The 25,182-nt window shown below is 42.3% G+C and overlaps 1 protein-coding gene across 12 annotated transcripts in view; it reads left to right on the forward strand.

The window, feature by feature from the left end:
* COL13A1 (collagen type XIII alpha 1 chain) overlaps positions 1-25,182 on the forward strand; it is a 646,904-nt gene that overhangs the window by 141,356 nt on the left and 480,366 nt on the right. For all 12 annotated transcript variants that reach the window (XM_033940521.1, XM_033940520.1, XM_033940522.1 and 9 more), the window contains exons 3-4: positions 17,459-17,503; positions 22,189-22,196. In XM_033940521.1, the coding sequence (XP_033796412.1) occupies positions 17,459-17,503; positions 22,189-22,196 (53 nt within the window). The remainder of the gene's footprint in view (positions 1-17,458; positions 17,504-22,188; positions 22,197-25,182) is intronic.

Below are 25,182 nucleotides of genomic sequence, written 5' to 3' on the forward strand. Positions count from 1 at the left end.
CTTACCCTGTCAGATTTAGACCACAGATGGATTTCTAGTAACTATTCTTTTAATTGGGCACAAAAATCATTACGATATTTAGGGATTAATTTAACTAAACAAATAGAACAGCTATATGCTGCCAATTATCCTCCCCTTTTGAAAGAGATCTGGCAGGATATAGAGAGGTGGAAACTTCTTAATATCTCTTGGCTAGATAGGGTACAAACAATAAAGATGGTGGTGCTGCCAAGGTTGGTGTATCTTTTTTCAGCTTTACCGATCCATCTACCTAAAAATTTTTTTTACAATTAGAACGGAAAATTTTCGTTTTTATTTGGCGCAATATAGGACTCCAAGAATATCTCAGGCGATGATGTATCAACCTAGGCAATTGAGAGGAATGACAGTCCCACAGTTTTGATATTATTATCAAGCAGCCCAATTACGTTATTTAATTAATTGGAAATGGGATAGGGAAAAATCAGGGGGTGCGTATGGAGCAGGAGTTATTAGGCACGCCTTCATTGTGGGCGATACCCTGGTTCCAACTTTCACATCTCTCTCTAATAGCTAAGATGTCTAATCCTATACTACGTTACACTCTTGAACTGTGGATCCAGGTACGAAGGCGATGTTATGGGGATAAGAACTATTTTATGGGGGCAGCAATTATACATAAGCCTAAATTTGCTCCAGGAGAGGTTGATGTGGCCTTCCTTCTCTGGGCAAAGAAAGGTCTTAAAACATTGGGCCAGTTGATGGAGGACGGGAAAATTGTTCCCTTTGAAGCACTAAAGGAAGTATATGGCCTCTTACCAAGTGACTTATTTTACTATAGACAAATTGAAAGTTTCATTAGAAAAGCGGTTCTTAGAGAATTAGTCACTGCTCAAAAATTAAATTTAGGGATGGCTATGATAAAAGAGAGTGGGAGGGGTAGTATTACTAGATTATATAATGCACAATTGGAGCATCTTCACCACCCCCCCTCAAAATACAGATGCCGCTGGGAAAAGCTCATTGGTAAATGTTACACTGATAAAGAATGGTCTATAATATTGCACTCTCTCCTATATGGCACTATAGCTAGCAATATGATAGAGAATGGATATAAAATATTTTATTGTTGGTATTATACACCAGCTCGACTGCGAGTTATGTATAGGAAAGGATCGGATAAATGTTAGAGAGGTTGTGCAGAAGTAGGTACTTTTGAACATATTTGGTGATACTGCATTAAAGCACAGACATATTGGGATCAAATAATTTCTTTTATTGAAGCAGTATTAGGCATTTTGATCCTGTTGCCTGTTGAATATAGAACCAACTGCCCTGCCTCTTAAACATCAGAAGTGGATACATTTGATAATGACAGCAGGCCGACTTGTCTTGGCATCTGCTTGGAAACAACCAGATCTACCAACACCCCGAGTATTATTGGTTAAAGTTCAATATATACAACAAATGTCAAAACTGACTGCTCTTCCGAGAGATCAGATACATAACTATAATACTATCTGGGGTGCATAAGAAAGTTGGATTGGTTCCCAAAAAGATAACACTATTGAATTATGATAACTTTAACGAATCTCCAGCACACATCCTCTCACCGGGGGAGGGAAGAGGAAGGGGGGGGGATGGTTGGACTGGGATATTTTGAATTAAACTATGTAATCAATTACTGCATTGTTCAATCTATGAATGTAGATAATGTTTTTAATTGCATTAAATTTTCAATAACAGATATTAAAAAAAAGATAAGTCATCTCTTAACGGAGAGTACTTGTAGGCAATGAGAACTGTGTGACTGTTTGAGAAAATACTTAGCAAAGGCATGTGAGATCCGCTACTTATACTTGCCAAGACCTGAATAATTCCACTGTATTGCACATATATTTTTGTAAAATGGCTGTTCCCAGAGTATGTGTTGCTGAATACGTCTGATAACACGTCTGATAATAGGTATGGAAAACCTGTCATATTCTGAGAGATTGGAGAAGCTGGGTCTCTTTTCCCTGGAGAAGAGGAGACTTAGAGGGGATATGATAGAGACTTACAAGATCATGAAGGGCATAGAGAGAGTAGAGAGGGACAGATTCTTCGAACTTTCGAAAAATAAGAGAACAAGAGGGCATTCGGAAAAGTTGAAAGGGGACAGATTCAAAACAAATGCTAGGAAGTTCTTCTTTACCCAACGTGTGGTGGACACCTGGAATGCGCTTCCAGAGGACGTTATAAGGCAGAGTACGGTACTGGGGTTCAAGAAAGGATTGGACAAATTCCTACTGGAAATGGGGATAGAGGGGTATAGATAGAAGATTACTGCACAGGTCCTGGACCTGTTGGGCCGCCGCGTGAGCGGACTGCTGGGCACGATGGACCTCGGGTCTGACCCAGCAGAGGCATTTCTTATGTTCTTATGTTCTTATGTAATACGTATATATTTTCAACTGCGTTATACCTATTTTACTGAAGGCTCCATATTTAGCAGAATTTTTGTAAATTACCTTGTTCATTTTAAATATGTGCACTTTTCCTACCTAGATGACTTATGCATGATCAAGTTTTTAGTTTGTATGAGGGGCCGCTGAACAGTTGTCAGCCCAACCAAGAAGAGAATGATGTGGAGCCATGAAACTTATGAGTTATTCCACAATTTTCTTGACACACTTTGTTTCATTTCATATCATTAAAACAAGAAGTGCCAAGAAAAGTGTAGAATAGCTTACAGTATAAGTTTTATGGCTCCCTATCATTCTCTTCTTGGTTGGGCTGAGAACCTACCGGTGGCCCCTCGTATTGTGATGTCATAATGCCTCTCATTCCACCAATGCCTAAGAGCCAACCTCATCAGTGATGTCACAATGGCTTGGTTTCCCTATACTTGTGCCCATTTACTAGATGCATTTGCCTCATTGAAACAAAAAGTGTCAAGAAATGTGTGGAATAACTCGTAAATTTCATGGCTCCATATCATTCTCTTCTTGGTTGGGCTGAGACTGTCTCACATGCCTTTATATAAGACAAATTGTACTAGCCAAACAGCTCATTTTTATCTCCTGCTCTTAGGAAATGATTGCACAACCTGAATCTTTACGAATGTTTTCTAAAGTTCTTGTGCAGCCAGCTGGCTGCCTCTATTTATTGAGCAGCTGGATCAGGGTTGTGTCTAAGATCGTAGACTTGAAATATCAGATTGGTATCATGACTCCCAGTGTAATGAAAAGGTTGCTAAAACTGGTTGAGCAAGAAAGGATCACAGCTTGGGATTGTGGGTATGAAAGACTGGATGATTTTCAGCCAGTATCAGTGGAGTGAGCTCAACAGCTATTTATGATGGCTAAAGATATCCTGTTTTATTGTTATTTATTTGTTTGGATTTATTAAGCACCTTTATAAAAAGATTCACTCAAGGTGGTACGCAGCAGGTTTAGATTGTCACAAATCTTTTGTTAATAGCTTAATAATAGTAAAGTGACCAAATATAAACAAAAACAGTCAATGAGGTAAACATGGATATGGCAAATTGGATCCTAGCTTCAGGACTAACATGATAGTGTCAGAAATATACACATTTAACACAGCACAATCTAACATTCAAATAACAGAAATATACCTTTCTGGCATTCAAAGACACCTCTGTAGGAAGAAAATTAGAATTTTGCAGGACTAGCGCCTCGATTTTGTACTCTTGTACATTCAGATTTAGAAGATTCTGCCACTTAGGCCTTAGCTCCCCCCACCCCACCCCACCCATCCGCCCAGTACTTAAGATTTCAAATAAATGATCTTTTTAGTCACTCTGCTCTGCTGATGTAACTGTGACTGAAGTTGGCTGGGATGGTGAGAGTGTTGCCTCCTGGGGACCTGGCTGGCTCATGCTTGGAAATGTTGGTGCAACTGCAGGTCCCACCCACGTAACACGTGTGAGGAGGTGAAGCTGGAAAGGCAATATGGCGGTATCTCTCTGAGAAGTGTGAGACCAAAGGAGGGGGGAAAAGAAGAAGGTTAACCAGTGATGCTGTGGGAAACGGATAGAGTATCCATGCTGAGGATCAAGATTACCAGAGGAGAAGGGGAAGGAGAGAAAAGTAGATAGAGGGAGATGGAGATAGAAAGGGAAAAGAAGTTTTAGCTTTTGGTCAACCAAAGTTGACTCAGTTAACCATGGGACCCTAGGGGCATGAGTCCTGTGCAGCTGCCCCTGTGTAGTACTGCTCACATACAGTATATGTGTACAAAATTGGATCTTTATAATATATTTATTTATTCAATTTTCTATACTGTTCTCCCCAGGGAGCTCAGAATGGTGTACAAGAATTTATTTAGGTATTCAAGCATTTTTCCCTGTCTCTCCCGGCGGGCTCACAATCTCTCTAATGTACCTGGGGCAATGGGGGGATTAAGTGACTTGCCCAGAGTCATAAGGAGCAGTATAGGTTTGAACCCAGAACATAAGAACATTCATACGAATAGCCTTACTGCTCAGATCCATGGTCCATCAAGCCCAGTAGCCCATTCTCACGGTGGCCAATCCAGGTCACTAGTACCTGGCCAAAACCCAAGGTGTAGCAGTATTCCATGCTACCGATACAGGGCAAGCAGTGGCTTCCCCTGTATATTTCTCAATAACAGACTATGGACTTTTCCTCCAGGAGCTTGTCTAAACCTTTCTTAAAACCAGCTACACTATCTGCTCTTACCACATCCTCTGGAAATGCGTTCCAAGCTTAACTATTCTGAGTTAAAAAAAATTTCCTCCAATTGGTTTTAAAAGTCTTTGTAATTTTTGATGGAGTGAAAAATTGATCTACTTGTACCCGTTCTGCTCCACTCAGGATTTTGTAGACTTCAGTCATATCTCCCCTTAGCCGTCTCTTTTCCAAGCTGAAGAGCCCTAACTGTTTAAGTCTTTCCTCATACGAGAGGAGTTCATCCTCTTTACCAGGGTGCTGAGGCTGTAGCTTTAACCACTACACCACACACTTCCCTCATTTAAAAAAAGAATGACACCTCTAAAGCTGACAGACATTAGCATGTGTTAAGTACCTTGTGGCCCATAAGTATAAAATAGGATGTGCAGTATTTAGCACGCACTAATGTCCATTAGTTCTCTCTAAGCTTTTGTCATTAAAGTAATGCTCCTTACATGTTAAAGTGGTTTTTTTGTGCATTTTATCAAATATGTGTTTCTTCAGTGTCACTATACAAAGCTCAGCATTTGCTGACTGATGATTGATTGAAATTTGAAGCCTAGGTTTGCATTAGGTGCTCTGATGTGTGGCTACTGTATGCTACTTGAAATATACCCACAATCCTTAATTCTTTAATCCAACTTTTGTTGTGTGTTTTGGTTGATTTAACTGGATAGCTGGCTTCTCGTGTTTTTATTATTTTTATTGATAAAATGGCCTTCTCTTTTATATGTCATTCCAAATACAGGATATGCGTCTCTTCAGCAATACCATACATACTGGTAAAATGCTCAGCCCTCAACGAGTCTTTTGTGAAATACTTGTGTACTTTAAATAGGCCAACTTAGACATCCCTTTCCTCATCTCGATGACCTGTACAAAGTTATCCTCCACATGTTAAAACAGTTCATAAATAATTGGGTTATGATCCAGAAAACATCTGTAAATGTAACCTGAAATGCTACTAAATTGTTGTTTGAAGAAGCACTGGATCGGTAATTATGGGTTTTCTCATTCTTTGACTATCCGTTTTGCAAGAAAAATGTTTCCTTATCCCTAATGCAATCAGGATTTTTAATCACTTAAGTTTAAAATATCAGAGTTAAAACTGTGGTGGCAGAAAACTGTGGTGGCAGAAAAAGAGCAAAGAGGGAAGGAGCGCCTTGGGGGAAAAAAATAATATAGTCAATAAGAATTATTTGCGTAGATTGGGTTTAAAGTTTTAAACTTAGCCTTTGAGCCTTTAAGGACACCTGTTGACAATGCATCAAAGTTCTCCCTGTACAAATACTGCAGTCTGTCCCTGAAAGAATTAATAATGAGAAGTAAACAAAAAAGATGAAGAAAAATAGGTTTCTAAAGTGCCTGAAGGGAAAAACAATATCAGTTTGGCTGACTGAGGTCTCTGACCTCCCATGGAGTACTATCCTGAATGCATATGTGAATGTCTGCAATTCTGCTGAAAAAGAGATCTCACTGTCTGTATTTGATTTAGACCATGCACATGTACTGAGGAGCTCATGTCTGGATTCTAAATTGGCATACCACTGGAAAATCACAGGGATAAAAGCTTCCTCTAGAAGTTGCACCTAAGGGCCTTTTATTATGGCTGAGGTATCCATTTTACTGGTTCCACTATTGTACATGATTTGTATGGGCTGTGCAAAAATGTGCAAGAAATTTAGCTGAAGAGCCCAAATGAAAAAGATTACGTCTGAGAAGCAGCAAAAAACAACGTGAGAAGTTGCATGACACATGCAACCAGCCTAAATTATACACGATAACACAACCAACCCCAAATCTACCCCCACCCCCAGTAAACTCTACACCCCTCCAGTCAAGCCTAAAGAAGTAACAAATGGTCTCAATCCACAAGTGAATACTATAACGAACAATCCGGAACAAGAGAGCTGGATAGTGAAAGAACAGAAACCCAATAGTAACACCAGTGGCCACACCAGCTATGGAGTCTCAGCACTCGAGTCCCAACCCTGACCCTTTTCACTCATCTACCTCCCTACCCCCTCTCCCCCCCCCCCCCCCCCACACTTAAATGGGATACTGGAGCCCCCCTTCCTCATCTGCTCAAAGAGAGTTCAGCACTGCGCTGCTGGCTTTAGGAGAAAGAGAAAAAAATATACACTTCTAAAAACTTGAAGAAAAAAGGTCTTGCATTTCGGAGTATGAGTTCAGCATATTGAAGTTCCAATAACATTAAAGCAGTCGGTTTCTCCACCCCCAATATGAAAGGGCGGTCCCACTCAACCACACTGACAAAATAACCTTTTTGTCCAGTAAGGCACTTTTATTAGCTATCTTAAGGGCCTCATATTTATCCAAAAGAAGGCTTACCACAGAAAGCAGTATCGGACAGCAATAATAACCTAGTCAAGTAGCAGACCATTGCATTCCAAAACTGTTTAACAGCGGAGTAAGTCCAGAAAGCATGGAGAAAGGAATTAGTACCATTGAAACATTTACTACAGTCAGAAAAGGTGGCATAACACGATTAAAAGACTTGATCCTGGGTGAAATATGCCCTATGCAAAACCCGATACTGGCACTCATGCAAATCAGCACTAACAGATATCTCAGGAATCCGATGAATCAACTGCACGAGATCAACAGTATCTCAAGACAGGCTCAAGTCAGCAGCAATCTCGCAATGCCTCCCATGCATTTCCAGCTGTTGAAGGTCTCGGTGTAGCTGAGATACCATAAAGCCAGCTTTGCGATACTGCTGCACAAAGGCCTGAAGTCGCCCCTCCATAGGGAAACGAAGACTCCCAACTTCTAACAAGGCAATATAATGGCACAACTGCTGGTACATGAAACGGTCTCCCTCAGTCAGATTACACTGTTGCCGCAAAACAGTACAGGGCTGCACTGACCCATCTGGCCTCAAGACATGAGTGAGCTGGGTCACCTCGTGACCTGCCATGCGATGAAAACTGACATTATCCCTGCCCAGCAAAAACTGTAAATTACCCTCAATGGGCAACATACCAGAACAAGTGGGATTACCACCCCGCCTGTTCACCACTTCCTTCCAGACCACCCGCAATGGGCGCAACAACATGCTGTGCCTAAGCTCAGATGGTAGCACTGCCAAGGGATCATGCAGCAAGGAAGATATGTGCCAAGGCACGAACAATGCCTGCTCAGTCTTCTTCGGTGCATATTCTTGGCAATCAGAAAACCACTCTCCCAAGTGCTGAAGTAAACAGACCAGATTATAGAGACGAATATCAGGAACCCCTAGTCTACTATATCTACACCCACCCACCCCCCATTAACAACTAAAAAGTGATCTGTGGCTTGTTGTTTTAGCAAAACTGAGATAGCAGAGAATACAATTTTGCAACATCCCGCTTCGAAGGCCTTTTCAGCGTCAAAACTGATCATAAGAGATGGGATCTTGTAGCGATCCACCTATTCCAACAACGCTAATATGGCTCTCATGTTCTTCGTCACCTTATGGCCTCGCACAAAGCCAGCCTGAAATTCTACTATCAAGTAAGGCAGTATTTGTGCAAAATGATTTGCCATGATCTTGGCCAATAACTTCGCTTTTGCATTAATTAAGGAGAAAGGCCGATACGATGATAGATGTATGAGGGTTTTCCCGGGTTTTAGCAGAATAATTATACTGAATCTGGCATGTGACCTGTCTGAATGATCTGATTAAATACAGTAGCCAACATGGGGGACAGGTCCTCTTTCAAAAGTTTATAAAATTTCATCCGAAATCTGTCTGAATTGGTCACTTTAAGGAGAGCTCCATTCTAAATTGCCACCATCACCTCAGCATCCGATATTGGGGCATTTAGTTTAAATCGAGAATAGGCGGAGAGGGAAAGACTATGTAAATAAACATCACCAGCCATCAGGCCAGGTTGTTTGGTATATAAGCTTTATAGTATTCTCCATCATTCCGGAGTTTGTCCCCAACCACAGTCTGCAGTTGTACGATTTTAGAAGTACCCCTTTCCTGGTGCACCACCCTAGCCAATAGTTTACCTCTCTTATTACCATGAAGAAAAAGCTGATATTTATAGAAGGCAAAGGATTTTTTTTTTTTTTTTGCCCGATTATGAAGTAGCTCATGAAATTCGCACTGAGAAGCTATCAATTGAGCTTTGAGGGGGGGGGGGGGGCAGTAGGGTACCTGCTGTAGAGGAGCCAATTAGCGCATACCTGCCATTCCAAACGGATATCCCTGTCCTTACTTTATGACAATGAGCAGTATAAGCAATAATTTCACTGTGGAGAACTGCCTTGGCAGCCTTCCAGTACAACACTGGGATATCCAGATGGGAAGCATTCTGGAGCTTATACTCCTCCCAATTGGCATGCAATAGATCATGGAACTTAGGATCTCTGTATAAAAACAAAAGGAAATGCCAAGAATATGGTTGCCGATGAGGGATTTCAAATTGATGAATAAGGGAAATAATTGCGTTATCTGACACCCCAAAAGAACCAATATCAGCTCTACTGACTTGAGAAAAAATAGTGCTAGAAACCAGCCAATAATCAATCCTGGATTGTGAAACATGTTCACGCGATATGTGCATATAGTTGTGCTCCCAAGGGTGCAGCACCCTCCAGACATCAAGCAAGTTCAAGATGGAGCAAAGCATCAGAAGACCTTTTCTTGGATTCATCTAGTCACCAGCACTGAAACATAGAAACATGATGGCAGATAAAGGCCAATTGGCCCATCTAGTCTGCCCATCCGCAATAACCATTATCTCTTTCTCTCTCCGTGAGATCTCATGTGCTATCCCAGGCCCTTTTGAATTCAGACAGTCTCTGTCTCCACCACCTCTTCTGGGAGACTGTTCCATGCATCTACCACCTCTTAACTTCATCCTATGCCCTCTCATTCCAGACTTCCTTTCAAATGAAAGAGACTCAACTCTGCATATTTACATTACGTAGGTATTTAAACATCTCTATCATATCTCCCCTCTTCCGCCTTTCCTCCAAAGTATACAGATTGAGATCTTCCCCATACGCCTTATGATGAAGAGCACATACCATTTTAATAGCCTTCCTCTGGACCGACTCCATCACTTTTATATTTCTTTGAAAGTGCGGCCTCCAGAATTGTACACAACATTCTAAATGAGGTCTCACCAAAGTCTTATATAGGGGCATCAATACCTCCTTTTTCCTACTAGCCATACCTCTCCCTATGCAACCTAGCATCCATCTTGCTTTCGCCATCACCTATTCAACCTGTTTGGACACCTTAAGATCATTACATACAATCACATTCAAGTCCCATTCTTCTGTCATTCACATAAGCTCTTCACTCCCTAATCTGTACCGTTTCCTCAGGTTTTTGCAGCCCAAATGCATGACCTTGCATTTCTTAGTTCTTAAATATATACCATTATTTTCTGATTAGAGATCCTCTGTGTTCATCCCATGCTTTTTTTTTTTTTTTATTCTGTCACCGTTTTCCTCTCCACCACCTCCCTCGGGAGTGCACCAAAGCCCTTCTGTACTGACATATAGGTGACACCTACAGGCATAAGGGCTATTGTGGTGGAAGACAGGTGGATCCAGTAGGTTTTGGGTGGGATTTAGAGGGCTCCCTCTACAATGTAAGGTGGGTATAGTAGGATGTGTACCTAGGACCCTTTTTGTGAAGTTCACACAAGTGCCCTGTAGGATGCCTCCCTGCTCTGCTGGCATGTCTGTGTGGCCAGTCTACTAAAAATGCTGGCCCCTCCTACAACCCAACGGCTTGTCTTGTGTGTTTTGCATTTGGACGTCTTGTTTTTTGAAAATGATCAAAAAAGATAGACACACTAAGGGAAAAACACGTCTAGAAATGGTCATTTTTGGAAAAAAAACCAAAATAAGACATTTTGCAGTTTTGAAAATGGACATTTTCTCTACCCAATTTTTGGACGCACTTCTCAAAACATCCAAACTCGTACTTAGACATCATAATGAAAATGGCCCCTGTATCCTGTTCGTCCTTTCCTTTAGAGTATACATATTTTGTCTGAATATCTATTTTCATATATCTGTACGAGCAACCCCTAATATGCCTTTGGAATTGTCTCCCAAGGTATATTAGATCCAAAGCAAATATCAAGGCTTTTAAGACGCTGTTGAAAATTTCTTTCAGTCAGCATTTGGGGCAGATTCCCCCTACCAGTGAATCATATCTGTTGAGAATTCAGCAGGCGTTCCCTGTACATGATATTTGTTTGTTCTCTGTGTGCTATCCTATTTCTTATGGCATTCCTTTTTTATTTTATTTTATAATTTTATTGATATAAACCGCTGAGAACTATTAAGATTTTGCGGTATATCAAATTTTAATAAACATAAACATACCATTTTCATCACTCTTCTATGAAATAGCTTCTAGTCTTTTTAAATCCTTAGTGAGATACAATCTCCAAAACTGAACATGATACTTCAATTGGGGCTTCAACAATGATTTGTAGAGGAGCATTAAAACCTCTTTTCTACTGCTAGTTATACCTCTCTCTATGCAACTTAATATCCTTCTGGCCACAGACATTGCCTTGTCACATTGTTTTGTCACCCTGAGATCCTCTGACACTATCACCCCAAAGTCCTTTTTTTGAACTGTGCTTATCAGTCTCTCACTTCTTATCTCAGACTTCTCCTTAGTTTTCCCTCTGCCCCACACAAATGACCCTTTCTGGTTTATAGCACAGTTTTATGGGAATACATTTCTCTTACCACATCTTTATCTACTAAATTTCCTTCTATCCCATTCTAGGATCTGGCTATACCTCTTAGTGGAGTTACAGCATTACTATGTCTTATCATCTAAATTGGTGTCTCTCAAACTTTTTTAGCTCCGGCATGCTAAAAGGAGCAAATGTTTTTCGCAGCACATTACATGGAACAAATGTTTTTTGTGGCATATTATAATTGAAATTATAAAATTGCAAAACTAATAAAAAAATTAAATTTGAGGCTTATTTATTTAAAGTTCTTTAAGCTATTTATGGGTAATTGTAACAACAGTAAAACTGAAGTACAAAATAGAATTGTTAATCTATGCAGTACGTTGTATGCAGTAGTGGATGGCCCATTTGGCCTTTATGTGCCACCATGTTTCTATGTTACTGTTATCCGCTTAGGCTTTAAACAGAATAGAAATTTTAAAATACATAAATAATCAATGTGATGAATGTGCTTGTTTTTGAGTGCAAATTAACTCAAAATGCAGCTCGATAGTCGACAAGTAATAGTCGCATTTCATCATCCACCATCTGCAGTCGTTCTCTTTTTTTTCAATTTAATTTCTGTCAGAGCTGAAAATCCAAGTTCGCAAAGATAAGAGGATCCAAACAGTAACAAAGCCTTGATTGCTTTGTTGCTCAAGTTAGGATAACTACAGCATAAAAAATAAAAACAACAATAAAATTACTTGTCATTAGTTTTCAAGGAACAATCACGTCAAAGAATGATGCTTGTCTAGACAGTTTTATCCTTACGCACACAGACACTCATAACATTGACAGACTCTTGTGTATGCGATGTACATGTCATCTAATCTAGTGTACACTTATGAAGGGAATTTTTAAAAATAAAGTAAAATTCAGGAATCTTTCTTTGCACACCTGGAATCTCTTCAGGGCATATCACTGGGCTGTGGCACACAGTTTAAGATATCCTGATCTAAATTCTTCCTGTCAATCAAGATATTATCTCTTTTTTATGGGGAGGATGGATTTTGATTTAGCACATATCTTTTCAGGTACAGTATTTCCCTCAGTGAACTTGCAATCTAAGTTTCTGCCTCAGGCAGTAGAGAGTTACGTAATCTACCCAAGGCCTCAAGGAGTGTCAGTGGGATTTGAATGCTGGCTTGTTTGATCCGCAGTCCACTCTAACTATTAATCTACTCTAGTCTGTTCCATTTAAGTTGTTTTCCATTAAACTTCCTAAAGTAGATATGGTAAAATATGGCTAATATTTCTTCCTGAATTTTTCATCTAGACTTGGGCAAGGTTCCAGGGGAGCCCCTTCCTGAAAAACAGCTGGTCTTTGTGTCCTCTCTGAGTGATGTCTAATGATTAATTGGAAGGAAATTCACATTTTTAAATTAAGCAAACAAACAGCATAACCATCTGCAAATCACTCCCAGCCACAGAGTTAACCTTGCTCAGCTAGAGTGAAATTGGGATACGACATGCTACTGTATTGTGAGCTCCGATATGATTTAGGCAATTTGGTTGTAACTTAGAACCACTGTACTATAGCTGTCATTATTGTCTTCGCTGGAAGCTGGGCCACTACACTGTTCACATTGGCTATATTCCCTGGACTGTAAAATTTAAGATGAAATGATCCACTGTTTGCATAATGAGGTTTGGAATAGCAAAATTCTATTCCAGGTGTTGCTGTTTCATTTATATCCTGCTTCCGATTTTTACTTTTAACTGCAAGCATCATATGTAACTAGATAAAAATAGTGAAATTTGGTGAAATTATTACTTCAGTAAAAGTAACAAATTTTATCCTGTACTTCTTTACAAATAAAAGTAACAAAACCTTTACTTAAATACAGTAATTGGTTACATTTATTTACACTGGATTTTACTATGTCACGCTCATAGAATTCCTATAACCGTTGGCGCAGCATCAGAGCACTTAGCGCTCCAGGCCGTTGTAGAAACCTTGCTGCAGCTTATTTAACAGGAGACCTTAGTTACTGATGCTTTCTTGTGATAGAGCGTTGTACAACGGGATGCTGAAAAGTTCTCAGCCCAACTAACCAACCAACTTCCTACATTCTGAGCATTATTTTACCACTGTAGCTGAAAAAAGTGTTATCTTATTTCATTAAGTGCCAATTTGCAGAAACACAATTCAATGTTTTGACATTATTTCAGATCATTGATTGAACTATGTCCATGTCATTCTCTTCTTGGTTGGGCTGAGAACTTTTCAGCATTCCCTCGTACCACGTAGTCATAACTAAATAATTGGTTACTGATGCCTTTAAATGAAGTTGAGTTCCGTGGATGGTTAGTATAAAAGGTGGTGATATTGACCTTCCCAAAAACTACAGGGATTCTGACTTTGTTGAACTGAGCCTCAACTGAGGTAAATCCAACTAGGAAGCAACTGTAGCCAAGTAATAATCTAATCCCTGACAGAATATGGGGCTCATAATCAAAACTTTAAAACTTCTAAAAACCCACCTAAGTCATCACTTTGACTTCCTAATAGGATGCCCAAGTGCTGATAATCAAACCAACTTTTTGGACCTATAGTGGGACTTTTTATGCCTCTGAATGCCGCTATGCACCCAGAGCTGAAAGGGGCATATCTGGAGGAGTGGCCAGGGCACTTTTTGGGTGGGATGTGGGCCAATGTACACTTATACGTTCTGCAGGGATAATCAAATGTTTTACTAGACATCCTGGATAAAACTTAGACATTGTGAGTTAGACGATGTGAAAACAGGTATAAGTGCCAAAAAAGTATCCAAAGTGAGCAGATAACCACTGCAGAGTCACAGTAAAGACCCCACACATACACACTTCCCCGGTGTTCAATGACACCACCCCCCCCCACACACACACCTCCACAAAGATCAGAACAAAAAGTATATCAACACCTGGTATAGGAAAGCCTAGTAGAGCTGCACACAGGTGTCTTAAATAGCCTGGGGGGTGGGCTAGTGAACCATAGAGAGGAGTAGCAAGTCCCATAAGCCACTCTAACCACTATATTTATGGTGGAATATGTGAGGCCATCAAAACCCCTCAAACTCCTACTCTACTGCCATATAGGTGCCATCCCAATTAGAGAATGACACGGTGAAAAAATTGGTCCCCGTCACCGCCCCGTCCCCGTCTCACCATCCTCTGCACCGCCCCGTCACCGCCATTCCCTTCACCGCCCCGTCACCGCCACTGCCACCCCATTCACCGCCCCGTCACCGCCACTGCAACCCCATTCACCGCCCCGTCACCGTCACCGCTGCATACATAAAAGCCTCAAACGGGTACGATTTTATATACTTTTCTTTATTTACGTATAAAGGAAACATTCTTTAAAACTTTAAAACTTAGTTAAATATTAGTTAATAACTATACAAAAACAAAACACGCAGAGAAAAAATTAATTAATATAAATTCTCAAAACTGACACATTTTGATCACTAAATTTAAAATAGTTATTTTTCATACAGTTTTTCAATCACTAATCTTCCACCACCCCTGGGGCTAGCAATGCAAAAACAAACACGACATGTACTTTAAATGCTTACAATGTTAGCCTACATGGTAAGTAGACGCGGCCGCTGTACCTAATCGCGGCAAAGATCTCCCTGCCGTGATTAGCATAGTGACCGCGGCTACGGCTGCAAGTCTCCCCTCCCCCCAGCGATCACGGCAGGAGGGCACCCAACCCCTCCTGTAGACCCCCCCCAACGGCCCTCCCGACAATCGCAGCAGAAGGGTACCCAACCCCTCCTGCCGGTCCTCCCAATGGCCTCCCCTAAGATCGCCGGCAGGAGGGTACCCAACCCCTCCTGCTGGATCCCCCCCAACGAACCCTCCCACCCCGGAACCCCCTTAGTCTTACTTTCCAAGTTGGACCGGACGGCTCCTCACACGTATGGCCAGCAGGCTTGCCTCCGTCCAAATGAGGCGGGCCCGCCCCTACCCTGCCCAACCCACAGGATCCTAGGGCCTGATTGGTCTAGGCACCTAAAGCCACTCCCAATATAGGAGGGGCCTTAGGTGCTTGGGCCAATCAGGCCCTAGGATCCTGTGGGTTAGGCAGGGGAGGGGAGGGGCGGGCCCGCCTCATTTGGACGGAGGCAGGCCTGCTGGCCAGACGAGCGAGGAGCTGTCCGGTCCAACTTGGAAAGTAAGACTAAGGGTGGTGTTTCGGGATGGCGGGGTTTGTTGGGGGAGGGTCCGGCAGGAGGGGTTGGGCACCCTCCTATTGGCGATATAGGGGGCCGTTGGGGGTGCCGGCAGGAGGGGTTGGGCACCCTCCTACCAGTGATCATAGGGGGGCTGTTGGGGAGCTGGCAGGAGGGGTTGGATATCCTCCTGCTGCGATCGTCGGGGGGGCTGTTGGGGTAGGCAGGAGGGGATGGGTACCCTCCTGCCGCGATCGTTGGGGAGGGCTGGTTCTGTCGGCATGAAGGGCTGAGGGCGATCGTCGGGGGGGGGGCGGGTTCTATTGGCAGGAAGGGTTGATCTGACAAATGAGGAGCACGGTGAAACACAGGTAAATAGCGGTTCCTAGAAGGGGGGACATTGGCCTGCGGGGACAAATCTATTCACCGTTTTTGCGGGCGGTGAAAGGATTTGTCCCCGTGTCTGCGGCGATTTGCTAATGAGGTCACCATAACCCGCAGCCAAACCGCAGCCACGCAGCGGTTCGCTGCGGGGATCGCTCCCCGTGTCATTCTCTAATCCCAATATCCACAACACCCCAACAACCCTCCCTGACACCACAACAGCCCACCCTGACACTCCCCGATAATACAACAGCCTATTCCAACACCCCCAGTGCATCCTGGGATACACAGGGGAAGGGCCTAAGGCCCTGATTAGCTCAAATACCTAAGGCCCCTCCCATAGGAAGGACCTTAGGCACCTGAGCCAATCAGGGCCTTAGGCCTCCTTCCTATTGCATCCTGTATAAATGTTAATGTTGGTTGCACTCAGGTAGGTGGTATGTATGGTTTCCATTTTTTTTTGCACTAAGTTTCATGGAGTTTAATTAATTGTCTTTGTTACAGAGAAAAGATTTGGCCGGTACTGGGTAGACTTGCATGGTCTGTGTCTGTATATGGCCATTTGGGGGAGGATGGCTGGAGAGGGCTTCAATGGCTGGGAGGTTGTAGATGGGCTGGAGTAGGTTTTGACAAAGATTTCGGCAGTTGGAACCCAAGCACAGTACCGGGTAGAGCTTTGGATTCTTGCCCAGAAATAGCTAAGAAGAAAAAAAAAATTTTTTTTTTTTAATTTAAATTGAATCACGTTGGGCAGACTGGATGGACCATTCGGGTCTTTATCTGCCGTCATCTACTATGTTACTATATTACTATATGTGGAGTTTCCCATGCTCTCTTTAGGGGTGATCACCTGCTTGGTTCAAACTGAGGAAATAGGCACTGCCCACTGCCATAAGGAGGTGGAGCTGAAGAGCTGTGGATGATTTCTTCTGCAAAACTCGCAGGTAAAGGTGAATAACCCACTGCACAAGACTCGTATTCTTTTATACTGGAAAGAAGATTATCGAGGTAAGAACCTAATCTTCCTTTTGGTGGCCTAATTTGGTTGCCAAATTTAGCTGGTGATGCACCGAATATCACTGGCTAGACTGTTATATCATGTGATATAACCAGCTATATGCTAAGTGCTATCTGGCAATATTCAAAGAGAGATAGCCGGCTGTCTCCCACTGAATATTGCCAGAGAGTCAGTTAAGTGCCATTTAACCAACCAGGAGCTGTTCCTGGCTGGTTAAATCGTTTTAAATATTGAGCGGTTTGACTCTGGTATCGCTGATTGCCTGCCATTGCCAGTTTCTGTGTAGTTGGGAGTTAAATCTTGAAAACATTGGATCTCCTGAACCCTCAGTTGCACAGAATACATCTAAATATTTTGGGCTTAACTCAAAATTTATATTTAGTGTAGTGTTAATAGACATATCTACTAATGATAGATTCTGGGATATTTAGGGTATTATATAATAACTATGCTTTCCCATTTTTTATTTACTGTCTTATTTTTTTTATCTAGGACCACCCGGTGCAAAGGGCAAGAGAGGACACAATGGGGATCCAGGTAAGTAAGGCATATTTTTTTGCTTTGATTTCAGAAGTTTGTGCTGAATGGCAGAGTGAAAAGCTTGCAAAGACCCAAAGTGCAAATGAAAATTTAAACAAATTGATGTCATATCTATTTTTTATTGACACAGGAGCCAATAGATGTGACTGGGTTACATTGGGAGACACAAGGAAAAAGTTTTGAAATTTACCACCCACAGACTGGTTAAAACCTGGGTAGTGTTGAGGGCATGATGTCTATTTGGACTTATCCCACATTATTTTCAATAGTAATTCAGGGTGAATTAGATTCAAGTACACTAGGTATTTCCCTACTCCCAATATCATTTTGTAAGTGACTTGCCAAAGATCACAAGAAACATGGGTAAATTTTAATCCTAGCTTCTCAGATTCTGAAGCCATTTCCCTAACCACTAGGTCACTTCCTCTCTCTATATCAATTACCCATAATAATCTTGGGAACAGAAGGGATTTTGGATTTAATTCATATCTTTTTCAGTTGTATTCAAGTAGGGTTACCACACGTCCAGGGAAACCCAGACATGTCCTCTTTTTTAGAGGACGGTCCAGGTGTCCTGATGGACTTTCCAAAATCCAGCAGTTGTCCAAGAGGTTTCTACCGTGACCCGGGGCACTAAATGCCCTGACGCTGCTCCATATGAGTGTTCCAAATAGTTTATAGTAGAGAAATTCCTTCAATAGGTCTGAAATTAGGTTTCTGTGTCCTGAGATTTAGGGATTGGTGTTAAGGCTACACAGATTTGGATCAGTGGTTGACCATGCTGAAGTAAGATGTTGGGAAAAAAAGTCAACCATAGTGTGATTTCCTCTGGTGTGCTTTCTAATAGACGAGAAGGATATTTGTCTAGAACACAGCTTTGAGTGGATAGCCTTTTTAGTTGCAAGGTGACATTTTTTTGGTGATATTTTTTTGGTGATAGTGTTAGGGTTTTTGGTTTTGGTCATCTCTTCTATGCCACTTTGGACACTCTTGATCTTATTTAAGAAAATGCCGGCTAGTTTCGGGGCATTGGTCTGGGGGTTTGTGTCAGTTAAACCTGATTCAGGTGGTACAGTTATCGTGTACATCATGTGGAATAATTTCTTGGTATCAAAGACTCTACTAGTGCATAACTCAAAAGGGTACATGACTAGGGGCATTCTGAAAAGTTGCACGCATGCCTCAATGCATCTAACTTGGGTGTTAGCATTTATACCAGTTGTCAGCACTTATACCAGGCATGGAGTGTTAGCATTTATACTAGGTGTTAGCATTTATGGGGAGAGGTAAGGGAAGGAGATGCCAGATCATTGGGAAGGGAGGGAGGAAGGGAGGGAAAGGAAGGAAAGGAGATGCCAGATCATTGGGAAGGGAGGGAGGGAAGGAAAGAAAGGAAGGGAGGGAGGGAAAGGAAGGAAAGGAGATGCCAGTGTATGACTGGTGCCTAAAGTTAAGCGCTAGAATTAGGGCTATGTACTATTCCATAAAGGGTGCACATCCCTTTAGGGTCAGTCTTCAATTAGGTGACATTTATAGAATCACACCTAGCAGTGCCTAAATTGGACAGGCATCAATAGGCATCAAAATCTTAGGTACCCCCTATTTATGCCAGGGTTTTCTTGGCCTAAATACCAGTGCCTAAGTCCAATATAGGCGCCTAGACACACAACATGTCTAAGATCTGCCTATGATCCACCCATAACCAGGCTGACTTTCTGGTAGGTGCCTACCACCCAATTTTAAGTTTTGCCAATTATGAGCTCATTGTTGCTCCTTAATAGCATTGAGTAAGTTAATTTAAAAATTAAGATAGGCATCTAACTTTAAGCGTCTTTTATAGAATCTGGGCCCAAGTTCCTATTTTTTTTTGACACTCATTTTTCAGCACCATTTATATAATTCCTCCTAGATGTTACAGAAGTTATTGACTCAGTGGCCAATCCTATTGAAATCTTCCACTGTGAAATACAGAACATTATGGGCTGACAGCCAATAAGCTGGTCATTTCCTTTAATTATAATCTTAAACTTGATAATGAGGTAGTTGGTGAGAAGGGACAGCGTATGTTGAGGGTGACACCTGTGAAACTTAGTTCACTGACTGCGACAGTGCTCCGGTATCCAGTACTGCAACAAGATCCCCCCTCCCCCCCCCCATAAGTTCTCAATTGTCAAAGAACCAGATCTGAGGGGGGCAAGGAAGGGCACAGAGCTGCAGCTAGAAATATGCCGATCCCATAGCAACAGGCTTTGTGACGTCACCAAAAGCAGACAGTGGACGGAGCATTTGACAGATGAGGCAAACTGAAAAGTGAGCAGTGGCCGGCTTGCCAGTAATGAGGAACGTGAAGTCAGGGAATGTAAAGTTATCCATTCCAACAGAATCACGTTACAAAAAAAAAAAAAAAAACCCAACGCAGATTGTAAAGATGATGCAAAGGGAAATAAGGTGAGGTGCAAATCTTAATCAAAAAAAGCTGGTTTAACTGAAAATTTGTGGATTTCCTGTAAACTACGAACAAGCTAAAAATGTTTCTTTTCTGTTATCTACATGTTTAGCTGTGATTTGAATATTCTAGTGATTTCAGAGGGAACTTCAGGTTTTGTGCAGAATCTTTTGTCAGTTTCTCAGAACAGTGAGTGGACACACATGGAGTATGCTTTGGATTTTCTTCAGATCTCCCCAGTGGATTGGAAAAATCCTTTTTCCTGATTAACTCAAATCAAACTGAAACCTACTAGGTTTAAATTGTTTGCATACCCTAAACAGCAATCAGTATTCATTAGAGGCTTTCTAGCAATAACAAAATAAGTGGCTTTGGGTATGTTCTAGGATGATTATGAGTATGCAAATTATGCATTTTCAAGAGAGGAAGAGTTTCTACAGAGCTGAATATGATAAGCACTAGAAAGAGTCAGACTCCCTACAGATCGGATCCTCTGTTTACCCATGTCATCTCAGGCAAACATATGTCTGACTGCTTTTAATAACACCCAGTAGTAGAAATGTCCCCTCTGCCATAGTAATATGCCCCAGGGCTGGGTTATCTTTACAATTAGAACATTCTTCTTTTCCTTCTTAGATGGCTTTTCTTCTACGTACTTTAAACTTATTGGTGGTTAGTATTCAAAGAAATCACTTTGGGAGTTAAGCAGATAAACACCTTCTAATCATTTAAATTCTGGCCAGAGAGCTTGATGTCTAGCTAAAATTTTAAAATAATAATAATAATAATTAACATTTGTTTTACTGCAATTACTGCACTAGGCAGATCTAAATGGTTTCCAGTTAAAAAAAAAAAAAGTTCAATAAAAATCAGCAGAAAGGATGGCCACTCTCTCCTGCCGCCATGACCTCCCACCCCCATCAGGACCCCCTAGAACCGACCCCCACACTCCCATACTTTTAAAGTGCAATGACAGCAGGAGGGATGCCCAGCCCCTTGTACTCACAGACTCGCCACTCCAAAATGGCAGACCTTTCCCTTCCCAGTGCATCCTGGGATGCCCGTTGAGGGGCCTAAGGCCCTGATTGGCTCAAATGCCTATGGCCCCTCCCCTGACCCTGGAAAATATCAGCACAGAGTTCTATTCTATAAATAGAATAATGCATAGAGCTCATGTCTACATCAAAAATTGGGTGCAGTATTTACACTAGCTGAAACCTGATATAAATGTCAACGCCCATTATGGGATGGAAACGGGGCTATTCTATTACCCTGCATGCAGTTTTTAGGAGTAATCCTGGCACTCAACCATGCCCCCTATTAAGTTGTGCATTAGGGGATTTGGGCACATGGGGCTATAGAATAGGGTGTGGGGAGATGCATGTGAAAATTTCAATTATTGCTAATTACTGCAATAATTGATTGTGAATACCAATTAATTGCAATTAACTGGCTCATAAGCTAATTTGCATGCAAATTTCAGTGCCAAAATCTCGGCACCTTATATAGAATCCAGGGAACTGTGTATTTGACATATGTATTGTACACTTAGGTAGAGTCTGAGCAGATCATGGGCAGAACTCACACATGCAGATGTAATTTATGGGATACAATAAGTTATGTGCATAGCTCCAGTATTTAGGAGCAAGCAAAAATGCCAACTGTATGGCTTGCATAAATGTTCATGCCTAATTTAAAAGTGCATATTTCACCAATTAGGCACCACATAGGCATCCTGTTATAGAACTACCCCATCCCCTGGATTCTGTATAGGTTGCTCAAAATTGGATGCATATTTTTGGGCACTGACCACAGATCTGAACCTAAACTAATTGGTTAAATGAGTGATAACAACATTGGTGTTAATAATCGCTAATTGCCACCCCTCTCCTTAAATTACTTCACTGGCTCCCTATCCACCTTTGCATACAGTTCAAGCTCCTATTGCTGACCTACAAGTGTGTTCATTCTGCTGCCCCTCAATATCTCTCCTCTCTTCTCTCTCCTTATGCGCCTTCATGATTAAACACTGATATACTTCATTTCTGTCTCCTTTCCAATGTTGAGGCACAGACTGCCTGGCATTGGATAAAATTACAGTACAAACTGCTAGGTGGAAAAAATGCAAGAATGTAATTTATAGGAAGATGCTTCATTATCTCAAAGTTGTCTTGAAAACTGATACAGTAATTACATATCATCACTTATGTATTTGTTTCTTTTCTTTCTCTTTCAGGGCTGCCTGTAAGTAGAAGATAAACTTTTTGGCTATCTACAAACAGTTCCTGTTGGTAAAGAAGTCATGAGAGTGTGGATGAATGGAGGTGTGGGAGGGTTTTCTCAGTGCCGTATTGAGGGGGGGGGACCATCCTAGGGGCTGTCTTGGTGGGGACACCAGCACCTCTCCTCCTCTCTGCCCACCTACCTCCTCAAAATCTTCAGCAGAAGCAAGCATCATTTCCTAGCCTCTGATATCACTTCCTGTTCACGGGACCAGGAAGTTACATCAGAGGGAGAGCTGAGGCCAGTACGAGAAGCAGCTAGGAAATGCTACTTGCTGCCGCCAAAGATTTTAAAGAGGTATGTTGTGGGGGGAAGGGAGGGGAGCATGCGTGATGGGAAAGTGTGGAGGGGGCTGATTTTGCTTCCTGGATAGACCTTCAGAGCCACCACAGCAGGCACTGGTTCTCAAGTATTTTGGCTGTGCAAATCCTCCACTTTTACTGTCAGTATTAATGGTTTGTTGAGACAGAACAACAAGCTGACTGGGTACACATTTTAAACCCAACAAGCCAAAATCTATATTTGCTTGCCAACTATTACGATATTGCCCTCTATGAAACTGTGAGCACAGTCCTTATTTCTCTTTTCCTCAACTGATTATATAGTGCGTTCCTTTAGGACCAGGGCTTCAATTCTCACAGATTATTTCACAGGGCTCTTCCCACTCCCATCCTACCAGAAAATAATATATCTGTGTACAATCAGGCCCTAACTGAGGGTAAGAGAGCAGAGACACAGTCCTTCTGCCTCAGGATGCTCCTCTCACCTGAAATGTTGTTTATCGCTTTCACGTGTATGCATATGCTTAGAGTGTGATTGTGTTGGGGGATGCTTGAAATAGCTTTCAATTGACTCTTCTTTTGTCATTGCCTGTGAGAGTTAATTCACTATACAAAGGGAATTCGGTTTGTTGGGGTGCATTTTTTTTAAAAACAATCAGGGTATACATAGTGGCGTAGTGAGAGTGGGAGGCACCTGGGGTGGTGCCCCCCTCCTCTCTCCACACCACCTCCTCTTTCCTTGTTCCCATGCCACACTCGTGCCCTCCCTTCCCACCCTTGTACCTCTTTAAATCTTCACCATCACGAGCAGCTTCTATGGTCTGCTGCTTGTGCTGGCATTGGCTTTGCCTCTGACATCACTTCCTGGCCCTGCGACCCAGAAGTAATTTCAGAGGGAACCAGACTGGGGCGAGCAATGGGCTAGAGTAATTGCTCGCGCTGGTGAAGATTTTAAAGAGCTATGGGGGGCAGAGAAGGGAGGGTGCAAGCATGGCATGGAGAGTAGAGAGGAGCCAGCGCCCCCACCAAGATGGCACCCAGGGTGATCCGCAACCCCCACCCCACCCCCTTACTATGCCACTGGGTATAAAGAGTTGATACTGAGTTGACTGTTGAACTGCATTTGCCAGTATGGTATTTTGATGCTGGTAATGTGTACACAGTTCAACAGGCAAACAGTAAGGCCCAAATTCTTTAACTGGCGCCTAATGTTAGGCACCTATTTTGGAGGCACCCATCTAGATAGGGCCTTTCTAAATCGAGTAACAAGCTCAGTTAAGCTTTTTAATCAGCAATAATTGAAACTTAGGCAATTATGAAGAAAGAGCGATTCTGCAACAAGGCGCCTCTAAAAATTTAGGCGGCCTTCAAAAAAATAGGCGCTATGTACGTTAGGCAAGGGCATGGCTACATGTTAGGTGCCTTGTTGCAAAATCGCCGCTGTTAAGCATGCTTAAGCGCTCAGCTAGGCGCCTAACTCTTAGTTGTGGCTATTTCTTGGGCACCTCCAAAATAAGTTCCAGCGCAGTATGATTCATTAAACAGCACCCAGTTTTACTTGAATTGCGCTGAACAGTGCCTAATTAGGCGCTTAACTTTTGGGCGCTTCTTGTAGAATTTGCCCTTAACTAACTAGGAGAATGTAACCAAAACATTTTAATTTTGAGTCATCTCCCATGTCATTTCTAGGAATCAGTGGCGTACCTAGGATATGTAACACATGGGGCTGATCATTTTTTAACCCCCCCCCCTATAAAAAAGGGATCAGAGGAACACCCACTAGGAGCTGTACCCAAGGTAGACTCCCTCCCACCCCCTCCCCCCCCCCCCCCCCCACCCTTTGGTATGCCAGTGCCTGAGGAAGGGAATTATGGTCTTCTTGAGTTTGTAAAAAATATATTAAAATTAATCAAATAAAAGATTACCTTATTTCCATTTTCTATATAAATGTTTATCAATACAGCTACAATACTACTTTATTCTAAAGCAAAAAAATAAATAAATCTTTTTTCTAATTTTTATCATCTCTGGTTTCTGCTTTCATCATCTTCTCTTCTCTCTCCATTCCATCCAGCGTCCACCCTTTTTCTCTGTTCCTTCCATTTTTCTCTTTCTATTTCCACTCCCTCCCCCATGCTCTGGCATCTCTCTCTTCTCCTTTCCTTCCCTCCTTCCCACCCCAACTCACCCCATGGTCTGGCATCTGCTTCCCTTCCCCTTGCCCTGGGATCTCTCTCCTCTCTTCTCCTTTCATCTCACCCTCTCCCTTCATACTCTGGTATTGCCTGTCTTTCCTTCCCCTTCCTCCCTCCTTTCTCCCTGGTCTGGCATCTCTGTCTCCTTCCCTTCCCTCCCCCCATGCCCTAGCATCTCTTCCTCTCCCTCCAAAGCCTGGTATCTGCTTTCCTTCCTTCCTTTCCCCCATGATCTGGCATCTCTTTTGTCTCCTTTCCCTTCCCTGGTGTTCCTTTACTCACCCTTCCTCCCTTTTACCAATCGGGTGCAGCATTTCTCTCCTCATCCATTCCCCTCCCTCTCTTTGTCACCCTCCTGTCAGCAGCACAATGTTCACAATTCGTTGCTTTTGCCAGCATCAGGCTTTCCTCTCTGCTGGGTCCCGCCTACTTCCTGTTTCCACACGGGTGGAACCCAGCAGAGAGGAAGGC

The sequence above is a fragment of the Geotrypetes seraphini genome, chromosome 4 (genome assembly GCF_902459505.1).
Source record: "Geotrypetes seraphini chromosome 4, aGeoSer1.1, whole genome shotgun sequence".
NCBI lineage: Eukaryota > Metazoa > Chordata > Amphibia > Gymnophiona > Dermophiidae > Geotrypetes > Geotrypetes seraphini.